Source organism: Acipenser ruthenus, chromosome 5 (assembly GCF_902713425.1).
Source record: "Acipenser ruthenus chromosome 5, fAciRut3.2 maternal haplotype, whole genome shotgun sequence".
In the NCBI taxonomy this organism is placed as follows: Eukaryota; Metazoa; Chordata; class Actinopteri; order Acipenseriformes; family Acipenseridae; genus Acipenser; species Acipenser ruthenus.
Genome location: NC_081193.1, coordinates 32,277,695 through 32,301,608, shown reverse-complemented (window position 1 = coordinate 32,301,608; position 23,914 = coordinate 32,277,695). Strand labels below are relative to the sequence as shown.

The following is a 23,914-nucleotide window of genomic DNA, read 5'->3' as shown; positions in this document are numbered from 1 at the left end:
TTAGAGAGGTTGAGTTTGAGGTGATGCGAGTGCATCCAGGAGGAAATAGCAGACAGACAGGTAGAGATACGGGAGGAGATGGTGGAGTCAGAGGTGGGGAAGGAGAGGAAAATCTGAGCATCATCAGCATAGAAATGGTATGAGAAACCATAGGATGCGATGAGAGTTGGAAAGTTAGTTAGTTATTCTTTTGTGCTATACCAGTAACAAAAATGTCAAGAGGTAGTGAATATGATATGAAATATTTCTTGTCTCAACTCTAAGCTTATCACAAGTTCCTATAGTCCTCATTTCACAAGAGTGAAATCAGCCACAAATATGTAGCTTGTAAAGCCAATGGTTTTTGTGTGCCATCTGTTCCATTGTTCTCCCACTAAGGAATGTTATTCCTGTCAAAAAAAAGGTTACTTGCAAACTTACTTGTTCTCCCACGTTATACAAAAACTAGATTAGTTGTTACACCCAAGTCATTTCACCTGAATACCTGTTATACGGTATGAAACTGAACTGAACAGTAAACAGTAGTTGTATGCTTTGTCCTCAGATACTCCCAGCCTCTGCATGAAGAGATAGCTCTACATAAACACCTCAAGCACAAGAATATAGTCCAGTATCTGGGCTCCATCAGTGAAAATGGCTTCATCAAGATATTCATGGAGCAAGTCCCTGGGGGTAAGCTTGTTACATCATCTGTTACTGCGAGTTATATTTCTTTAGCATGAAGACTGGACTGTTCATTTTTGCATGTGTAAGATACTTGGTTATCCAGTCTGTGTTTATGTACAAGACCTCCACAGCCACAGTGTTTCAGTGTAATGTATGAACACTTGTTGAAACTTGTCATTTTCTTGAATGTATTCCTTACTTTTGTTGGTAGGGAAAAAGTGTTAACATTAAAACACAGTGCATTTTTGTGCATGGCAGAAGACTTCAAATGATTAAAAAAAAAAAGTAATCATTCTTACCCAGAAATGGGATAACTCCCCACATCTGCTATGTATTTGTGGAACTATTTCACACCAAATCAGGTCCTTAATGATTTACTGTTTTATATTAAATCACAGCATGGAAAAATCCTATCAAACTGTATTTTCCTCATAAAAACAGACTTTAAAAAACATTTTTCCTAATTACAACTTTGAGTTGGGCTCATAGTTCTAAATAATTAAAAAGCCCATACAGAACACCAGGTCTGTATCTGTAATTTAAAAATATTATGTTGCAAAACAGCTGAGCTGCTTTTTGTTTTCAGGTTAATAACTAGGTTTAACTGCATGCATCAACATGGGAAAAATAAATCTACTTCAGATAGATATAATGCATTGAAATAAACATTTAATTTCATCACATTCATTGAAATAGGGGATTTATATTAGTGTAGCAACTGGTGTATGCACAACAACAAACAAACAAATGTAAGGCCAGCATGCCCTGACCGTTATTATTATTATTATTATTATTTATTTCTTAGCAGACGCCCTTATCCAGGGCGACTTACAATTGTTACAAGATATCACATTATACATTATTTCACATTATACAGATATCACATTATTTTTACATACAATTACCCATTTATACAGTTGGGTTTTTACTGGAGCAATCTAGGTAAAGTACCTTGCTCAAGGGTACAACAGCAGTGTCCCCCACTGGGGATTGAACCCACAACCCTCCGGTCAAGAGTCCAGAGCCCTAACCACTACTCCACACTGCTTTATGTAGTAAATTATATTGGGTAATGTGGGAGTGTCGTGATAATGTTGTTTTTTTTGGTTTGTTTTTTAAAGAAAAAAAAGCACAGTGCAATAGCAACTATTTGTGTTGTAATGTTGTAATTATTAAAATGTTGTATTTTAATTACAGGAAGCCTTTCTGCTCTCCTGCGATCAAAATGGGGACCCTTAAAGAATAACGAGCAAACAATAGGCTTTTACACCAAGCAGATCCTGGAAGGGTTAAAATACCTTCATGACAATCAGATAGCACATAGGGATATAAAGGTAAGGTCTTTTTTTGTATTTGTGTTTTTGTAAAAACACACACTCTCCGCAAACCTCTCCAGAGTTCTCTCCAGTGTGAAGAGAGGCCGGGATGTCTGAGCACTCTTGTTGCATGAAGAACTTTATTCGGACTGTTTCTGTTGACAGTAGAGATAAATGACACTACGGGCCAATTTACTAAGCCTTTGCTATGGTGCTCAGAATGTTCTGAATTGCTTAAACTTATTTGAATTGTATATTTTTCTTTATAGTTTAACTACAATATAAGAAAATACTTTTTGGCAAGCAACTGAATAACAATGCCCCTGCAGCTTCAAACACTCATGGAGGCCCTTTGTACTAATATTGTAGGTAGCCACATCCGCAAGTGTACAACATTAATTCCTGCTTAATTTCACTGCAGTGCTTTTTGTATGCTGTTGACAGGCACATTGGTAAATGTTAATTATCTTGTTTTTGTTTTGTTGTTGTCTGCCCACCCAATTTGCCTTCAAATAACCTTCTAATGTTTTTTTGTTTTTTTATCCGTTTCTGCTTGAGAATCTTTTATTTTTTTAATGAGGCAGTTTTAAAGTTAATTGAAAATCTGTTAAATAGAGAATGAAAACTGTAAAAATGCACAACCCACCAAGTACTACACAATTACAGTGTAGTGAAAAAAATTTTTTCTACAGATACTAGATTTTGCTTGTAAAATCGATATTACATCTCTGAGTTAGTGTCATAATAAAATGAAAGTTAAATAAAAAATAAAATGTTTTAAGCATCTATTTCTGTAGGTGCAATGTAATGGGGTCCTAAAGCAGGAATACTATAGATTTTACACATCTTTTACATACTAGCATAATAAAACTAATGACTTGGAGCCTGTTACCCAGAGAAGAAATTTATTTCTTAGCAGACTTACAATTGTTGCAAAATATCACAGTACAAAGTATCACATTACAAAATATCACATTGTAAAACATCACATTTCAGAATATCACATTACAGAGTATCATAATACAGATAAGAGCAGTTGTAAAGTACAATAAAATCAGTAGCAAAAGATCAAATTCAAATAAGAGCAAAAAATAGAGTGTACAATAAATAATTACATGTAAGAGTGGGTTCGACTAAGAGCAGTTAACTTACAGAAAAACTATTTGCTTATACGAGTGAAGTCTTGTATAAGCACGTAGTTAGTACGATGAATGGATGACAATGATTTCAAATAAGAGCAATTATAAAAAAACACATGAATACGGATACTTGAGTAAAGTCAAGTACAAGATACAGGAAGTAGTTATAATTATAAACCTGAACCCTCCTAATGTCAGACAGACATGTCCAGTTTGGTGAGGGACTTTTTGATAGAAACACAGCTTTTATTTGGGGGTGAAGGTGGGGGCCCCACTATAGAATCTGATGGGATTAAACTGCCTTTCTTTATTTATTCAATCTCGCTAAGATGACAAATATTTAAATTAGATATTGCGGTTCTCTTCAGTAACAGATTTTCTCTTAGTACTCTTAGTACAAAATGTATAGTGCGCGAATTGTCGCAACCAAAATTGCAAATTGCAGTATGTTTGCTCTGCGACTGGACCATCTTAGTACATCTACCCCTCATTATGCAAGCTGTAGCTCACTTAGCTGCTATGTTTGGGTTTGCCTTAGCAAACTGTGTAAACAGCTCAAAGGGTTTATCTGCCAGTATTATAGCTAGTAATAGCAGGGATGTCTAAATTATTGTTTTTCATTTCCAGGGTGACAACGTACTGATTAACACATACAGTGGAGTGCTGAAAATTTCTGACTTTGGAACTTCAAAGAGACTTGCTGGAATCAACCCTTGTACCGAAACCTTTACAGGTATACAATTGCTCTTTATTTGACTTCTTATGAACATCATTTTGCTTTTGTTGATAATTTCCATTCATGTCGGGGACTGTACATCTGATGAATACTGACTGGATCTTTATTCATTTTCTATTCATGTTTATGTCTAAAGAAGTTGTGATTATACAGGGGGGGAAGCTTTTATTTAAACACATGCATGGAAATGTTACTTTAAAGGTGAAATACTGTAACCAAGGCTTTAAAAACATTTTCTTAACTCTCAGGTTCCTTGTAAATATACTTCACCATAAGATAATTTCGGGACAGATTCTATTCACATTATTTCATTTATACAGTAAATGAGAAGAATCTATTTGCATTTTTAAAATAAATCAATACCTGTTGAGGGAAAGTACTATGCATGATTGAAAATACTTTGTGAGCAATATGCTCTGTTTGCATAGAGTTCAGTTTTATTGCAAAACTTATCACATAGGATGTGGAGGATTTATGATCATGATAGGCACTGAAACACTCACAATATATTTATGGGGTGTAATGATGCAAACAGTAAATTTGCCTGAACGGCCAAGGGATGGGGCATGGAATCTGTTTGGGAAGGTATGTGGTTGTCCCGATTTGTCAAGGTTAAATAATCCATACATGTGAAAAGTAACTGTAGTGCACTTGTCTGGTAAAACCAATTTTCATCTGTAATGCATAGGTACCTTAAAGATCATAATATACCTTTTGATTTTGAAAAAAATAAACAAATAGATTTAGATATATCTCAGGAACTGTCTGGCTTGGCCCAGTCAGCATTGTCTTTTTTTTTTTTATTATTATTATTATTATTATTATTATTATTATTATTATTATTATTATTATTATTAAGAAGAAGCATATTTGTTTAACTATTTATTGTAGTTCTGTCATGTTTGTACAGTAGTAGTATATTAACATAGCAAAGTGAACTGCAATCAAATGTCCTTTGTGTCAATTGATGTCTACAAGGCAGCTTAAAATGTCTATTAATTTTACGAATGCTTCTACAAATGATTCTGTACTGCTGTTTAAAACTCTATTTACAGAAGGAAGTAATGTGGTTGGCTAATCTTGAAATGCTTCAATGATATCCCTCTGACTGCATGCACCGTTGCTTTTCCTGTTAGGGTGCTACCATAATTCAGTTAATTTAACCCTAGCTGTCTTTAAACAGCCTGCACTGTGTCAAATTTAAGGCAGGTTCATACCTCAGCCTGTAGACCCTCTTCATGACGTCAAATTATTCCCATGTTGACTCTTGCCATGCTGTACAGCCATTACAGTAGGTATCTGTAGGCAAAATAAAAATGGGTCAGGATTGGAGGATGTTTTAAATTGAATTTTAAATGTCCTCCATGTTTAGAAATATCGTTTTTGTAATGATCAAGCAAAGAAATGATCTGTTTGGGGCTCCCGAGTGGCGCATCCAGTAAAAGCACTCGCGTAGAGTCTACAGTCTGGACGTCGCTGGCTATTCCAGGCTATTCCTTTGCCGACCGAGGACGGGAGCTCCCAGGGGGCGGCGCACAATTGGCCGAGCAGCGCCCGGGGAGAGGGAGGGTTAGGACGGCCAGGGTGTCCTCGGCTCATTGCGCACCAGTGACCACTGTGGTCTGGCCGGGCGCCTGTGGGCTTGCCTGTAATCCACTCCCAGATTTTTACACTCTCAAAAAAAGATGGCAGTATGCATTGGTAGATATAAAGTGAAAGTCTCCTTCATAATAATAATAATAATTAGCCATTTAGCAGACACTTTTATTCAAAGTGACTCTGGGTGTGTTCACACTGGGTCAGTTTAGAGGGTTTGGTCCTCACTCGGTACAGTTGGGTACGTTTGGTGTGAAGTGCGAACAACAAAGTCCGCTTGGGAAACGTCAATGTGCACATAGGAAACAAACTATACAAGGTAACCTGACTCGGAAGTAAAAAACTAAAAATGTCTCTGGGAACTACATTAGAGTTACAAGACATCCCGTGAAAACTAAGATTGTCACAGTTTCAGCCTTAATTTGTTGTCCCGGTCATAAACAGTAAAATTGTTAATAGTCCCAGTTTTGCTATTGTATTTTTTTAAAAGTACAAAACAGTTTCAGCATGCTCAGCAAGTTAATAGCAGAGTAATGTATTAGGTTGCGTGTTAGTGCCATTCAAAAATAAAATAAACATCTTATGGATTTTTTGTTAAATCATTCTGATTATGTGTAAATGGTAATAGCTGATCTATTTTTTAAATCTGGCTTTTTGTGCATTTAACATGTTTTGACCAGATGACAATATAAAGAAAATAATGAGTTGTTTTGATCTGCAATAAATTCACCCAATGTTTCATTTTTAAACTATTATTGTGTTATTTTATATACTGTTATTTTTGTTAACGACTTCAGAGTTGCTACAGTGTCAGTGAATTGAAAAAAAAAAAGAAACCTCCCTGTTTTTCACTGTGGAAATCTGGTAATCCTAAACTACATGGCCAGTGCGAGAAACTGAAGCTCTGATAGAAAATTTGGTCAGACATCAAAATCCAAGCCAAACTGGACAAGACTCACAAAAATAGTAAAATATATTCTCAAATTACTTTTGTTTAATGCCGACATTAGGATAACCATGCAGAATTGCGTAAAGTGCATTATTCTCCTATAAGTAATTCAGGAAATGTATTAATTAAATTTGCAATATGTAAGAATCTAAACCATGCTATATTAAAAACCAGAGCAATACATCAATAGCTGCCATATTTCAATATGCCTTGCAGGATATTGTAAACACCTGGTCCACACACCATATAAACGAGCCGAGTACACTAGCAAACTGCATTGTGAACACAAACAAACTCGGTCCTGAAAAAAAAATGGAAACGGACCAAAAAAACGTAACTTTTAGTTTGCATCCAAAAAAACGTTACACGTTTCAAAAACAATTGGTTTCTGATGGAACAAGATTATTTTTCCTTTTACAGTAGATGCACAGCTAGCAATCCAATACTATAACAGCAATTCAATGTACCCAAATAATGCTTGGGAACATACAGATTTCTTGCTGTTTTTAGTCCTCAAGGAATGGCATCATGTGAGGTTTCATAGTTCATCTTATCCTGTTTCAAGGGTGACCTGCCAGCTGGGAAAGGGACAACAAACATGTTTAGTTCATAGATTAAACTAATTTATAAGAATTGCCTGTAAACTCCAGTTGCAGCATTATTTACATTTACAGGTATATCTGTTTATGTGTCTTTTAACAATACAAGTGTGGACCTGCTCACAAACGTAAAGTGAAAAATGAAATTTAGTTTTGAGTCACAGAGGACAGGTCCGGCACCTTAACTTAAATCATATAAATAAGGCAGAAATACAGATTACACCTAATTAAGATTTGTGTCTTTTAATTGTAAGATCCCCTGCACACATCTGTATGATGCGATTAGTTTTCCATGTAACAGGAGAATTGTTTATTATGAGGTGACCCACCTATATAACAATACTGGATTTATGTACTGTAGTGCAAAACTGATTTGTTTTATGAAACAGATTAAAAAGGCTGGAGGTTTACATTACTCCTTGGTAACAACGTTTTGATAACCTTAAGTATCCTGTTATAAAGTAAGTATGCAGTACATTGCACTTTTGGCACAGCGTTTCATGTTTACCAGTCTATTCATTTGTGATGCCATCTTGCAAGCTAAAAGCATATTATTGCATGTTTAATGTTGTACAGGAACCCTCCAGTACATGGCACCAGAAATTATTGACAAAGGACCGAGAGGCTACAGTAAACCCGCAGACATATGGTCCCTGGGATGCACAATTATTGAAATGGCGACTGGGAAGCCTCCCTTTTATGAACTCGGGGAACCTCAGGCTGCCATGTTTAAGGTATGATCCTTTCATTGCATTCGTTTTAATATTGGTTATCAGTATTACTCCTTCAAGGCAATTCAGTGTAGAACAGCTAGTGCAGTGAATCTCTTGCTGCTTCATCTATATGTACCTCTCAAGAATACAGTAGTTGTCAGACAGAGATAATTTGAGATATCTTGTAAACTTCAAAGCAACTGCATGGGAAATGGATGTATGGAATTGTGAATGTACACTACATGATCAGCAACTGGATTACCGGTATAGGTTATTGATTAATGCATACACTGTGTTCAACCCTACATTAAGAACTCAGCCTGGAGAGAACAAAGCATGTTACAATAAGCAAATTCAGCCGATGATGGACTTGCCCTTCTAAATTTGAAATGTGTTGTGTTGTCACTCCTGTGTCCTAGAAACAGTTAATGGTGATAGGTATTCATGTTGTCACGATGAACTGAAAGCTATTTAGTTTCAAAAAGCATAAAATGTCAATCTCCTCAGATGACAGAAAAAAATGTTTTGATTTAAAAGAGAGCACAAACATTTTCAATAGAGGAGATACAACTGGTCTAGTAACTGGTACTCTGAAACCACCAGATAGTAGAACAAAAAATAAGTAAATTGTATTTTAAGGCTTGAAAAATATAGTATTTATTTTGTTCATGGACCTTCATTACTATGAGACCAACATATTGTTAAAAAGACTAACAGACGTGGACTTTCAAATAATATATAGTAATGCAACTAAACAAACACATACTTTCAATTGTCAGTCAAAAACACTACAACGCCTGTGTCCCTGGCTGTGCTCTTGTATGACAGAATTAGTAGGTCTCTCCACTTCTTTCGGTAAATCCATAACCCTACAAATTTGTGGTGTCAGGATTGCCCACGATGTACTGTGTGGTCACTCAGGTATGAATCGGCAGTTCTAGTTTTGGTACTGCATTACCAGTTTTTATTTCTGCCATTGAATCACCAGTTCTTTGCGGCTATAACATAACACAAGCCTGTACATGTAAGCTCTCTACTGCTGAATAATTGCAAAGAGTTCTTTTGTTGTTTTACTGTAATGCCAGTGGGGTTCATTTCCTGTTCACAAGATTTATTACCTTGGTCACCAAAATAACTTTTTCCTTTTTTGAGCCAAGTACAGGCTTTGTTTAAATAGGCCTATATCTATCTATCTATCTATATATATATACACACACACACACACACACACATCTGGAGTCTGTGTCACTGTCAAAAACAAAAGCATCTGAAATGTTTCATAAGTAAAAAGTTTTGTTTTGCACTTGTAGACGTGTCATTGGGAGGTAGTGTGCAAAGCAAGGAAGGCTTTTTATATTGTTTTGTTTTTCACTTTGCACTGTTGAATCATCTCAATAAGAGGCATGGATTCCATGGAAATTCATATAATTGTCTCAGTGCAGTGTTCCCCTCCATATAACATAACATAACATTAAAGATGCCAACTAGTGTGCACATCTATTCTGTGAATATAGAACATGTATTTGCCCAGGTCATGGAAAATGTGCTTTTTGTGTAACTGTTGCTCGCCTTGGATAAACCCACTGCCTGAACAAGCTTCTAGGTGTTTCTATATATATAGCACACAAAGCAGGTTCTCAAAATGCATGTATGTTTACATTACTGCACTTAAACAGAACTACAAGAGAGACTGAAAAGAGAAATCTGTAGGCAAGAGAGATGGTTCTGGCTAGTGTGGGTTAGTACTTACTTTCATTGTATTCACTTTGTTTTCAATTTTATATAAGGTGCACAGTTTTCCTTCACTTTGTGTTCTCTGTCTCTCCAGGTTGGGATGTTTAAAATCCATCCTGAAATCCCTGAGTCCATGTCCCTGGAGGCCAAGGCCTTCATCCTCTGCTGCTTCGAGCCTGACCCAGACAAGCGAGCAACGGCAGGAGACTTACTGACTGACGAGTTTCTGACCGTCAGCAGCAGGAAGAGGAGGACCCAAAACAAGTTTGCAGGTGCGCTAAGACAGGCTGGAAACATAGGTAACAGAACCTGGCTGTAAACAAGATCCCTCGCACACATATACTGCAAATGAAAAGTCTACACACCCATTTTCCATTTAGGCTGATTTCATACTGGGTCTGTTTGGTTCACACTTATCTTCGAGCAAAGGGACACAGTTAATTTGGATGCAAGCTAAAGTTTTTTTTTTTGTTTTTTTGGGTCCTTTTTCCATTTTTTTCAGGACCGAGTTTGTTTATGTTCACAATGCAGTTTGCAAGTGCCCTTGGTTCGTTTATATGGCGTGTGAATCGGATGTTTACAATATCCTGTAAGGCATATTGAAAGATGGCAGCTATTGATGTATTGCTCCGGTTTTTAATATAGCATGGGGAGCACTTCGCTAATTTAATGAATACATTTCTTGAATGACTTACAGGAGAATGCAATTTACGCAATTCTGCATGGTTATCCTAATGTCGGCATTAAACAAAGTAATTTGAGAATATATTTTACTATTTTTGTGAGTCTTGTCCAGTTTGGCTTGGATTTTGGTGTCTGACCAAATTTTCTACCAGAGCTTCAGTTTCTCGCACTGTCCATGTAGTTTAGGATTACCAGATTTCCACAGTGAAAAACTGGGACGTTTCTTTTTTTTCTTCAATTCACTGACACTGTAGCAACTCTGAGGCCGTTAACAAAAATAACAGTTTATAAAATAACACAATAATATTTTAAAAATGAAACATCGGGTGAATTTCTTGCAGATCATAACAACTCATTATTTTCTTTATATTGTCATCTAAACAAAACATGTTAAATGTACAAAAAGCCAAATAAAAAAAAAAAAATCAGCTATTACCTTTTAAACATATGGTTTACACATAATCAGAATGATTAAACAAAAAATCCATGAGGTGTTTATTTTATTTTTGAATGGCACGAACACACAACCTAACACATAACTCTGCTTTTAACTTGTTGAGCACGCTGATACAAAATTCAATAGCATAACCGGGACTATTGTACTCTTTCTGGCAAAAAATTACAGGATGTCTGGTAACCCTAATGTAGTTCCCCAAGACATTTTTAGTTTTTTGTTTTCTTGTTTCCTCAGAATATGAACTAAATCGCAAAATGTTTACTTCTGAGTCAGTTTACATTGTATAGTTTGTTTCCTATGTGCAAAAGGACCAAGTCTAGCAGTTGTTCACATTGAGGTTTAGCACGCAAACCAGACTAGGTGCGTTTGTGAAACGGGCTGAGACCATCTCTTTAGGTGGACTCGGTACGGTATGTTTCCCAAGCAGACTTTGTTGTTCACACTTCATAACAAATGTACCGAACCATACAGAGTGCGGACCAACCCCTCTCTAAACGGACCCAGTGTGAACACAGCCTAAGTCTTGAATTGTTGGGAGCTGGAATCCTGACACTCAGACAAATGGTTGTGAGCATTGTTTATTTAGCAGACGCCTTTATCCAAGGCGACTTACAGAGACTGGGGTGTGTGAACTATGCATCAGCTGCAGAGTCACTTACAACTACGTCTCACCCGAAAGACGGAGCACAAGGAGGTTAAGTGACTTGCTCAGGGTCACACAATGAGTCAGTGGCTGAGGTGGGATTTGAACCGGGGACCTCCTGATTACAAGCCCTTTTCTTTAACCACTGGACCACACAGCCTCCTTTGTAGGCCTCAGGTAGCTAAACACACCGTCCGATGTCTTCAGTAATCTCTAATTTGTTTACCTCCCCAGCTGTTACGCCAGATACCAGTTTGAGATGAGTCATCTGTAATGCCATTTATCATCCTTATAATCCTTATTGTTTATTATGTCTTACATTTGTTTGTTTGTTTTTGTTTGTTTTTTTCAGCTCTTTCAGCTGGGTCAGGTTAGTATTTTTCCCCTGTTTTTAAAAAATTATATATTTTTTTGTAATAAAAATACATTTATCTAATCGCAAGTAAAAAAAAAAAAATAGTAATTTTTTAGCTGTAATCTCATAGACTGGTCTTGATCAGTTTAATTATCAGATAAATCCTTAATCTATTACTTTACATGGTTTTTATTTGGATGATGATATAATATGCTTTTTTAGAAATGAAACTTGAAATCATCAGCACAAACGATCAGGCATTGGCAACCCAATCTAAAAAATTAAATACCACTCCATAATTTTTGCCTAAGGAACAAAAAACGATGTTGTCTTTTAAAAGCGTTGTGTTTTTTTTTTGTTTGTTTGTTTTGTTGATGTTTTTGTTGCCCCCTCAGAGTATCTGCGCAGTATCTCTCTCCCGGTCCCGGTGGTAGTGGAAGACACAAGCAGCAGCAGTGAATACGGCTCGGTCTCCCCCGACACAGACTCGAAGGCCGACCCCTTCGTTTTCAAACCAAGAGTCAAATGCTTCAGTGAGAAAGACATCAAAGGAAGCAGATCTTTATTTTTGAGGTACAAGTTTCCTTCTGCTTACAAAGTTGGTTCACAAACACTGCTTCAGATAAAAAAAAAATATGCCTGGGGAAGGCTTTTACGCTGGCCAAGAATTACATTTTACAAGTTATTGCTGGAGCTTTTAAGTCATGGAATATTGTTTTAATCATTTGGCATTTTATTTTTGTCTTATTTAAATATTTCTTTTTTAAATTTTTATTTTATTAAATTAAATTTTAGTCACCTCATGCAGTGTCAGTATTTTATATTTGGTATATTACGTTTTTCCAGCACACTGCCCTTAAAACTCAAGTATGCAAAAGGTGGACTAGAATAGCTGATGTTTCTGGATTGTAAGCGTAGACATAAGTTATGAGAATGTATTTCAAAATACATTCTCATAACATAACGTACAAAAATAAGACCCTAGATTCCATTATTGAGCAAAAGTATTTTATTAATCTTATAAACTCCTGTGAACATATGCTGGAATAAACAGGATAATGCAGTTCTTAAGAATCCATGCTGCAGAAACCATTTTTATTTATTTTATTTTCAGCATACCTGTTGAGAACTTTGAGGACCACAGCGCACCTCCATCCCCTGACGAAAAGGACACTGGGTTCTTCATGCTGAAAAAAGACAGTGAAAGGAGAGCCACACTACATAAAATACTGACAGAAGACCAAGACAAGGTGGTCAAGAACCTGGTGGAAGCTTTGGCACAGGTAAAAGACAAATGTGTTGTCTGTCCACACACAGCACAAGAGAGCAAGTTTGCAGGGGTTGTGTTGATATTTACTTGCATGTTGTTCCGGCTCTTTTTGTTTCTGTCACCCGCAGCTATGTCTTTATCAAGGGTGTTTGGAAGATGCTGGCCTTCTGTAGTCTTTGGTAGGAGGGCATGCCTTCCAATAGTTTCTGTGCATTGAAGACCCCCAGGGACAACATTCTATTTGTTTTCTTTTTATAATCCTTATACTGTCACCTTTTCAAGATTTTCAGCAGCTCACAGCACCAGTGTCACTTGAAAAACTAGGAGTGTTTTTGCAGAGATAATCAGAGCAGATCTGCCCAGTTCTTGCAGGTGATTTTCTTGTGCTCAGGACCAAAGGAATCAGATGCTAGATCTGTGCACATGAGCTCCTGCCCCTCTAGCTGCATATTAGTGAGTAAAGGAGAATATGAGATGTAGGAGTTTGTTGGGATCAACCAAACATGTAGCTGTATGTAACTTTAACATACAACACAAAAATCAAGGAAAACTGCATTTTATTATTTTAAAAACATCTTGATTGGTGGGGGAAAAAGAAAAATTGGGTGGAGGGGGTTGCTTCCAGTTATGGGAAAGCGTGCCAAGACATTACAGAACATAGACATATTCAGAATACCTTTGATTAAAAGTCTTGGTGCAGGTAAAATGTAAAAAGTTACCAGGACATTGCAAACATTGAATTAAAAAATGACAGAAATGCAACATAAAGAGCTAGAAATATATATGAATAAGTGTAATGCTGTACTGTTGTAGCCCTTTCCAACTTTCTCTAACTAGATCACACACACCTTTTTACCTCATATTAACTGGGATCAGAAAATCTGTAGCAGCTGTGCATCACCAACACTGGCTCTCCACAAAATGTATAAAAGAAATTGATTGATCTAGAAATTATGTTGAGTCATCCATAGACAGTAATAATAAAGTTGACACAACGTTTACCGTGATGGGAAATGAGAACATACAGGATTAGTTCACTTTGGTAAAATAACTGCCCAAACACCCTGTCTCAGACAGTTGAAAAACAAATATGCATTATATTTCACTGCCAGGCTATAGCTAACACAATGTGCATACAGAATGTGGTGACATATTGTTACACTGCATTTAGTAATCTGGAAAAATAGTAATTGATACAATTAAGTGCCTAATTGCATCGGCACATTATATTTTGTATGTTTTCTTTTGTATTTGAAATTGCATGTGGATTGATTTCAACTCTTTATCAGTAACGAGCTGGCATGGAATTTATCAGGAAGGTGCCAGACAAGAATGTTCATCTTTTGCGAAAACTGCTTTAGATTTTGAAAAAGAAAAAAAAAATCAAATAGGATATGCCAGAGATTTGATGGACATGATACAGCCCTACCTTTATGAATGCAAATGTCCACATGCCTTGGCTTAGATTATCCTTCATAATTGTAAGTAAATAAAAAGGCTTACATTGCAGTTTAGACTTGTTGCAGCAAAAAAAAAAAAAGGTTTTGTTTGTTTCAGTTGGTAATAACAAATTCAACATAGTGTGAAGCAAGAAATTCTACCCATGTGTTATATAGCTAGTTATATATAGCAAGTGAGAACTTTCTTCTGTGCTTTTATTGCAAGCTGCAAATAAACTGAGGAGCTGAATTTTAGGGACCTATCTTTTATTTAATTACACAGGGAAGCGAGGAGACTATACTGAAACAAGAGCACATATCCACACTTGTGGTGAGCATCAGAGAGTTTGTAAGGACCACTGACCGCAAAATCATCGCCAGCACCCTCTCCCGTCTCAAGCTGGAGTTGGACTTTGACAGCCATGCCATCAGCCAGCTGCAGGTGGTGCTTTTTGGCGTTCAGGATGCGGTAAGTCAATCCCATTAACTTGGAACTTTCATGGCTGCTAACCTGACCAGTAGAAGAGCACATTTTTAAAGCTGTCGCTGTGTAATAAATTCCACCTACCACCCCTGAACTGCAAACCCTCTAGTCCACTTAATCAACGCTACCTACTGTACCTCAACAGTGCCATCTGTTAGTTGCTTTGCATACTGCAGTTAAATATGACAAATCCAATTCCATGTCTATGATTTTAGGTTGATAAAATGACAACCAACTCTTTGTTTAATATTGTTTGGTTTTTTTTGGTGTTTTTTTTTTTTTTTTTATAAATTTAGTCGTTGCCAATTAGTTTTTATTATTTTCTCCCCAATTTGAAATGCCCAATTATTTTTAGGCTCAGCTCACCGCTACCACCTCTGCGCTGACTCGGGACGGGCGAAGATGAACACACGCTGTCCTCCAAAGCGTGTGCTGTCAGCCGCCCGCTTCTTTACACTCTGCAGACTCACCGTGCAGCCGCCTCAGAGCTACAGCGTCGGAGGACAACGCAGCTCTGGGCAGCTTACAGGCAAGCCTGCAGGCGTCCGGCCCGACTACTGGGGTCGCTGGTGCGCGGTGAGCCGAGGACACCCTGGCCGACCTAACCCTCCCTCCCCCCGGACGACGCTCGGCCAATTGAGCGCCGCCCCCTGGGAGCTCCCGTCCACGGTCGGCTGTGGAATAGCCTGGACTCGAACCGGCGACGTCCAGGCTATAGAGCGCATCCTGCACTCTAGCGAGTGCTTTTACTGGATGCGCCACTCGGGAGCCCCTCTGTTTAATATTGTTTTTGGCAGGATTAACTAATGCATGTAATTATTTTAGGACTTGGTATTTAGTGGATTTTGACTGAAATACAAAACGTGATTTGGTATGCAGTAGGGATGTCTTGATTTATGAGTCCCAATGTTTTTTCTTTTGTTATTGTTTTTTTTTTAATTGAGTGACAGTAGGACCCAGTAGGCCTTATGTACCATAGGTTGCTTGTACTCCCATTCTAACTACATTTTTTAAAATATATTTAAGTGGTGCCTAGACATTACTATAACTTACCAAAGTTGGTTGTATCTTGATTTTAAACTTTAACAAAAGCTTTCAAAATACTTTTAAAAATAAAAATGCAAGGGGCTCTTGAGTGGCGCATCCAGTAAAGGCACTCCAAATGGAGTGCAGGATGCGCTCTATAGTCTGGACGTCGCGAGTTCGAGTCCAGGCTATTCCTTTGCTGACCGAGGACAGGAGCTTCCAGGGGGCGGCGCTCAATTGGCCGAGCGTCGCCCGGGGGGAGGGAGGGTTAGGTCGGCCAGGTTGTCCTCGGCTCACCACACACCAGTGAACCCTGTATTCTGGCCGGGCCCCTGCGGACTTGCCTGTAATCTGCCCGAGAGCTGCATTGTCCTCCGACGCTATAGCTCTTGGGTGGCTGCATGGTGAGTCCGCAGTGTGAAAGAAAGCGGACGGCTGACGGCACACGCTTCGGAGGACAGCGTGTGTTCGTCTTCGCCCTCCCTAGTCAGCGCAGGGGTGGTAGCAGTAAGCTGAGCCTAAAAATAATTGGCCATTTCCAAATTCGGGAGAAAATAATTGGCAACGACTAAATTATTATTTATAAATAAATAAATACATAAATAAATAAATAAATGAGCATTGGCCAAGATCTTTACTTCTGTAGTAAAGTTTGAGCAATTTCTGACTTTATTTTTTCTCTCTTTAGTTTGATTAGTTGTGACCAGTTTAACTCACTGTCCTGAATTTTAGTTACTGTGTGTCTCTTATCCCTCGAAGTATATTACTAACATGCTACTGTTTGAGATGCCATGTTCCTTCAATGCAGGCTGGCCTGTTTCTTTTTTCTTTTTTCTTTTTTTTTTTTTTTGGTTTGTTTTTTCAATTCACAGGTTACAACCATGCTTATTTAAACATAGTTTAAAATGTATACAAAATCAAGTGTTTTGTTAGATGGGAGTAGATCTGGTATTAAGTAAATGCCTCTTTGTGTGTGTGTAACCTATTAAGTTTTGTGTATTGAGGAGGTAGCTAATAATAAACTTGTATTCATTTCTTATCACTAGGTAAATAAAGTCTTGCGAAACCATAATATTAAACCCCACTGGATGTTTGCACTGGACAATATCATCCGCAAAGCTGTGCAGACCGCTATTACCATTCTGGTCCCAGGTATGTGACATGACAGTGCTGTAAAAGCAGATCATTGGTTTAGATGTATACTAATTTGGAATATCTAGTGTGTCATACATAAGGCTACGATTTTGGCATGGTAATGTTTAGTAAATTTCATGGGCGAGGTGCAGCAAAAATACAAGAATTCATGGAAAGTTCACCAAATATTGTAGTTTTAGCGACATCAACATAAATAAGAGCTTTTAAATAGTACACCAAAACTAATGATATAAAGACTATTGCTTTTGACTACTGACCAGTTTGAACTTTAGATTACAAAACTTACAGTACATACTTCAGACTCCAGACATGATTTCTGGTCGGAGTCGAGTGTCTCAGACCTGTGTGAAAAGTCGGAAGTACATAATCTACAATCTTGCGACGTGCATCTTTTTTAGAAAGGCGTACAGCCTTAACAGATCGTCAAACCTTTCATATGTCGTTCTAAAATACCTAAAATATCTCTCACTGTCACATACCCGCTTCTCTCGAAATAATGTTTGAAATTCTGCCTTTCGGTTTCTCTATTGGTTGAGAGGATGGAGTAACGACGTTGCTTTTGATATTTTTTAATCCTCTTGTGTAGAGGTACAAACTCAGCACATCTACTTAAATGTATACAATTACGCTAATGCAGTTTGTATTTACAGTGTTGTATTTATATGAACAACAGCTGTGACCACTTTGCACAGTCAGAAGGGCTGCGGTGATGCGTCCCGTACAGCAAATAGTGAAGCTGCACAGCTTAGCTGTCTGCGCTTGACATATCGCATTCATCTGCAACAGAAGTGCTGTATGAACCAGGCTTTTAATAGTTTTCCACAGTTCTGAAACAAACAGCATGCTGTAAACTCTAAGTTGGTAAACTTCTGTTCTCCAATACATTTGTTCTTCTGTCTTTACCGAAAACAGCTTACTCACAATTTTTTTGCATTTTAGCTGTCACTGATTTACATGCTTGCTCGCTCGCTCGCTCGGCTATCTCATTCGCTAAACTATAGCTACACGGAAATGTTGCTTGAAACAACCAAACAATTTACAGATACTCGCAGATTTATATTTGCAGTGCATGATGCTGCATGTTTTAAAGGAAATAAAGGAAGTGTCTAATCAATAGTGTTTTTACATCCATTTCCAAGATTTCACTGATTTTTTTTTTTTCAAATTCATGATTTCCGTGACCTCTGTGACACAATCGTACCCTTAGTCATACAGCACTTGTCTAAACAGGATTTAAGAAATTATTAGGTTGTTGTGCCCCTTAAAGTATATTTAAATACAGGATCAAAATAACAGTAAGTATTACACCCCTTCAAAATAGTTTTAACCAATTCAAATTCTTCGTATTAATCACCATTTTTATTTTTTACAGAACTAAGGCCTCATTTCAGCTTGGCCTCAGAGAGCGATGCGGCCGACCAGGATGATGCGGAGGATGACCTGGATCCCCATGACGACACCCGGAATCGGAGCGGTCCGAGGCAGAGCGCCACCAACGACGACACAGTGCTGACCTCAGGTGTGAGCACACTCAGCTCCACCGTCTCCCACGACGACTCGCATACTGCTCAGAGGTCTGTGAGCATGCAGCTGGGGAGGATGAAACTAGAAACCAACAGGCATGTGTAACTCCTGTTTTCTGTCAGCGTGTTAGGTCTGAATAAATAACAGCCATCCGATTTTAGTCTTTTCCGTCTTCCTTTTGTTTCATCGTCTACCCGCCTACTGAAGTTTAATTAGATTTTAGACACAAGTTTTTAGATGCCTTTTATTGACTTCAGTTCACTTTGTTTTGTCTTGAAGGTTACTGGAGGAACTGCTGGAGAAGGAAAAGGAGTATCAAAGCATCCTGCATCAGGTTATTGAGGAGAGGGACCAAGAGATCAAACTACTGAGAATTAAATCTCAACCAATTGGTAAGCAATTGTTGGATAATTGGAGTGCTGCTTGACAGTTTACAAAGACAATTTTCCAACCATATCAAAAGTATGTTCATATAGTTTTTTTTTTTAATGTTCCAATCCTAAAACTCTAGGTGATGCAAAACTTTTCGCCATATCTGTACACATAAGAACCGCTCTTAACAGCAACAAGGTTTTAATATCCTTACCTCTTATTAGCACTAGCTATATTATCACTGCATCACCTTTCTTCTGTTGACGATCTTTTAATTGTTTGCTAAATATTTTATTCTCCAATTAAGAATATGCTGATTTGACCAGGCTATATATTAAAAATCCTGCTGCTTCCGGGTACCTAATAACTTAATGGCTTTAACAACAACCTGTTTTCACACAGACATACCTGCCTCATCAGCAACTCACCGTTCTTCCAGTGCACACAGTGGGGACCCTGAGCTGACTAACTGGCTGAAGGAACATGATGCTGACCATGATACTATAGAGCGGGTAAGATTCATTATTACATACTGTACATCAGTTAGTGCAAGTGGTTTTGTGTTAAAAAATAGGTCTGTGATAATTTCGTGTTTTAGTGAGTCTGAATCCATGTCTCTATCAATAGCCCCATGTATTTTCGGATTCTGACTAACTCAAGTCCTCCATTTATGTTTCCTAAAGAATGGAATGTTTATATATGTATGTATGTGTGTATATATATATATATATATATATATATATATATATATATATATATATATATATATACAGACATGCTCAAATTTGTTGGTACCCCTCCACAAAAAACGAAGAATGCACAATTTTTTCTGAAATAACTGGAAACTGACAAAAGTAATTGGCATCCACCATTGTTTATTCCATATTTAATAGAAATCAGACTTTGCTTTTGATTTTTTATTCAACATAATATTGTAAATAATAAAACAAATGAAAATGGCATGGACAAAAATGATGGGACCGCTAACCTAATATTTTGTTGCACAACCTTTAGAGGCAATCAAACGTTTTCTGTAGCTCTCAATGAGACTTCTGCACCTGTTAACAGGTAGTTTGGCCCACTCTTCCTGAGCAAGCTGCTCCAGCTGTCTCAGGTTTGATGGGTGCCTTCTCCAGACTGCAAGTTTCAGCTCTTTCCATAGATGTTCGATAGGATTCAGATCAGGACTCATAGAAGGCCACTTCAGAATAGTCCAATGTTTTGTTCTTATCCATTCTTGGGTGCTTTTAGCTGTGTGTTTTGGGTCATTATCCTGTTGGAGGACCCATGACCTGTGACTGAGACAGAGCTTTCTGACACTGGGCAGTACGTTTCGCTCCAGAATGCCTTGATAGTCTTGAGATTTCATTGTGCCCTGCACAGATTCAAGGCACCCTGTGCCAGGCGCAGCAAAGCAGCCCCAAAACATAACCGAGCCTCCTCCATGTTTCACTGTAGGTATGGTGTTCTCTTCTTTTGAAAGCTTCATTTTTTCGTCTGTGAACATAGAGCTGATGTGACTTGCCAAAAAGCTCCAGTTTTGACTCATCTGTCCAAAGGACATTCTCCCAGAAGGATTGTGGCTTGTCAATATGCATTTTAGCAAATTCCAGTCTGGCTTTTTTATGTTTTTCTGTCAAAAGTGGAGTCCTCCTGGGTCTTCTTCCATGGAGCCCACTTTCGCTCAAAAAGCGACGAATGGTGCGATCAGAAACTGACGTACCTTCACCTTGGAGTTCAGCTTGTATCTCTTTGGCAGTTATCCTTGGTTCTTTTTCTACCATTCGCACTATCCTTCTGTTCACTCTGGGGTCGATTTTCCTCTTGCGGCCGTGCCCAGGGAGGTTGGCAACAGTTCCATGGACCTTAAACTTCTTAATAATATTTGCAACTGTTGTCACAGGAACATCAAGCTGCTTGGAGATGGTCTTGTAGCCTTTACCTTTACCATGCTTGTCTCCTCAGACAACTCTCTCCTTTGCTTTCTCTGGTCCATGTTCAGTGTGGTGCACACAATGATACCAAACAGCACAGTGACTACTTTTCTCCATTTTAATAGGCTGAATGACTGATTACAAGATTGGAGACATGTGTGATACTAATTAAAGAAACTAATTAGTTTGAAATATCACTATAATCCAATTATTAATGATCTTTTCTAAGGGGTACCGACAAATGTGTCCAGGCCATTTTAGAATATCTTTGTAGAATAAGCAATAATTCATCTCTTTTCACAGCTTCTTTGCTTTATTCTATGACATACCAAAGGCATGCAAGTATACATGATAAAATAGCTTTTAATTTCACCACTTTTCAGGAGGAATGAAGCATTATTTATATTTATATATATATATATATATATATATATATATATATATATATATATATATATATATATATATATATTATAATTGAATTTAATAAGACCCTATATACATTCTTTACATTTTAGAATAAAGTCATTTTTACTTGTACATCGGTTTAGCTCAGACAATGTTAAGAAATAGTTTTCTGTTTAACAATGAATTGCATACTAATGATTGTTGAATATCCTAGCTTTTGGCAGAAGATTACACACTGACTGATATTCTTCACTACGTGACAAGAGATGACCTAAAAGGCTTAAGATTAAGGTATACTAAAGATTTGTATTTGTCAATTTAAAAAATATATATATTAGTAGTAATTATAAACTTATGATCACAATTTGGCTTGTCTAATTATATTAGGTTCTTAGTAGAAAGACCAGTATCCTACCAGAGCATGGCAACTAAGTTTAAAAAATAATAATAAAAAATGCTGTTACCTGACAAATACCTGAGCACATCTTTCATTGAGCACACTTGTTAGACTACTGCAATGGTCTCATTTCTGTGTAATACTGCTAGCTGTGTTGATTATTATTCTGTTGTTGTCTTTCAGAGGAGGAATGCTGTGCAAGGTGTGGAAGGCAATCATGGAATTTAGAAAGAACCCCTCATAAGAACCTTGCCTTGTGAAATGTTGCTTTAGTGGAAGCAAGCCTCCATCAAATCTGAAAGAATATCCTCTTGAAGAGACTGCACTTTATTCTGCAATATTGATTAGTCTGTAACTAAGCTTCCATGCTTATGTAATGCATTGTTGTTGTTATTATTATTATTATTATTATTATTATTATTATTATTATTATTATTATTATTACATTTACTTACAATGAAAAACGATCACAATTTTTACTATTACAATTGTATAGTCCTTAAAATAGTAAGTACATAGATCTTATCCTACGGCTGTGTTTTTTTTTTTTTTCTTGACTTTTTAGATGTTCGTTGTCATCAGTTTTTACATTAAGAAAACTGAAACTAACACCGTGGGCTTCTAATACTGTAAACTCCTTTTATATTTTGAAGAAAATAAAAAATAGATGTCATACATTTTAGTGATGAAGTGAAAAAGCAAAACTGTTCTATTGTGTAATAAACAGTACATTGTGCAACTTAACCATACCAGTTGTTTAGCAAATAAATCACCCTGAAACTGGCTAAAATGAATGGCACAAACATGCTGATGAATGCATATGCAATTTCTAGGACCACAAATGTGACCATTTCGTCTTTTATATGTTTTTATCACATTGATATAGGTATGCTTCCCAAAATGTGATCCCCTTTTCTATTTATATAGTGGAAAGTGGTATTTCTAGAAGTGTTGACTATATTGTAGGACACAAGTTTGTGCAATGTTTGACCTAGAAATGGAAGGACATCGCTAGAAAATACAGTTTCTCTGTGAAATGGCAGAATTTGAGCCTCTTAAACTGCAAAATCTCTAGCTCTACCTCCACCCCTTTGGTAGTGTTCCTTACAAATTATCGATAATTGTATAATATTGTCATAAACATAAATCTAAAGTTACATGTCCATAATTTCTGTCACATCTTACAAAAGCATTTTGTGCTTTTCCATCACTGTTTAATTACCAGTGCATATAATTATCTTCATTTTGAACCTGTTTAAACAATTGCTTACAGTCTGTACACTTAACCTGTTAACAAAGTGCAATGTAGTCATGAATGTTAGGTTATTTTTTACAAGCCGTTTTACAATGAGGAGTGTGCCCATGAACCGTATTTGTGTGGCACTGTACATTTTTATTTAATTTGATTGACACAGAAACAGAGCTTAATTTGTTTTTGTCTCTATAATTTGAGACTGAAGTTTGTCTTGAAACAGCATTGAGTGTGGTGAGAGAGAGAGAGAGACTTAAATGATGAATTAAATTAATTTTTAATTAAATCATATAAATCAATATTAAATATTTTACATGTTGTTTTTTGGGGGTTTTTTTTTATAACTTTCAATACACATTGAATAATGCATGATCTGTTCCCTAAAATGAAATCTAATTTAAACTAATAGGTGCCTGTATTTCTAAAACATATTGTACATTTTTACTGGGTTATTGCAGCTTTGATATTGTTGTAACGTGTTTGAAACACAAACATTTAAATCCAAATCCAGGTTCATTAGCTTCTATTTATGACTGCATCATTGCTCAGCACATGGGGTTATGTGTTTGTAAAAAAAATGTTAATATTCCTAATGCCAAGTAGCTGGAAAATGATATGTAAAATAAAAATGTGAATTTTAAAAACAAAGACGTTATTGCCATTTTTGTTTAACAAGTCACACCTACAAAAAATAATCACTGGGCTCAACTCAAGGATGTCAGTAAATACAAATACAAAATGTGTATTTCAGGTTCCTTTGTGGAATATCAACAAACTGCAGTCTCAACAAACCGTCGCACAGAATGCTTAACTATGAAAGAATGTAGCAGACAGGCAGCAAAGAATTTCATTTCAGTGCCAGTCTGAAGAAAATAAAAATGTCAAAATACAGCCAAGGAGCAATATAAAAATGTACTGTCCTATAAGGGCACTGTATAGCTTGCTCCAAGAAGAAGTAAACCAAACCTTATAGTAGTCACAAAATTCAACAATTCAATTGCCTGTGTTTAGCTTCCCATAAGCTTAACCTTGGAATCTATGATTGAGTGTTTTTGAAGTTATGAAT

At 37.0% G+C, this 23,914-nt stretch overlaps 1 protein-coding gene across 1 annotated transcript in view; it reads left to right on the top strand.

The window, feature by feature from the left end:
- LOC117402892 (mitogen-activated protein kinase kinase kinase 5-like) overlaps window positions 1–23,496 on the top strand; it is a 70,456-nt gene extending 46,960 nt beyond the window's left edge. The window contains exons 16-30 of the mRNA XM_034004495.3: window positions 545–672; window positions 1,864–2,000; window positions 3,749–3,854; window positions 7,578–7,735; window positions 9,543–9,720; window positions 11,585–11,602; window positions 11,983–12,160; window positions 12,702–12,870; window positions 14,580–14,765; window positions 16,853–16,958; window positions 18,334–18,580; window positions 18,765–18,877; window positions 19,260–19,369; window positions 21,414–21,490; window positions 21,780–23,496. Coding sequence (XP_033860386.2) covers window positions 545–672; window positions 1,864–2,000; window positions 3,749–3,854; window positions 7,578–7,735; window positions 9,543–9,720; window positions 11,585–11,602; window positions 11,983–12,160; window positions 12,702–12,870; window positions 14,580–14,765; window positions 16,853–16,958; window positions 18,334–18,580; window positions 18,765–18,877; window positions 19,260–19,369; window positions 21,414–21,490; window positions 21,780–21,840 — 1,972 coding nt within the window. The 3' untranslated portion in view covers window positions 21,841–23,496. The remainder of the gene's footprint in view (window positions 1–544; window positions 673–1,863; window positions 2,001–3,748; window positions 3,855–7,577; window positions 7,736–9,542; window positions 9,721–11,584; window positions 11,603–11,982; window positions 12,161–12,701; window positions 12,871–14,579; window positions 14,766–16,852; window positions 16,959–18,333; window positions 18,581–18,764; window positions 18,878–19,259; window positions 19,370–21,413; window positions 21,491–21,779) is intronic.
- Window positions 23,497–23,914: the final 418 nt, after the last annotated feature.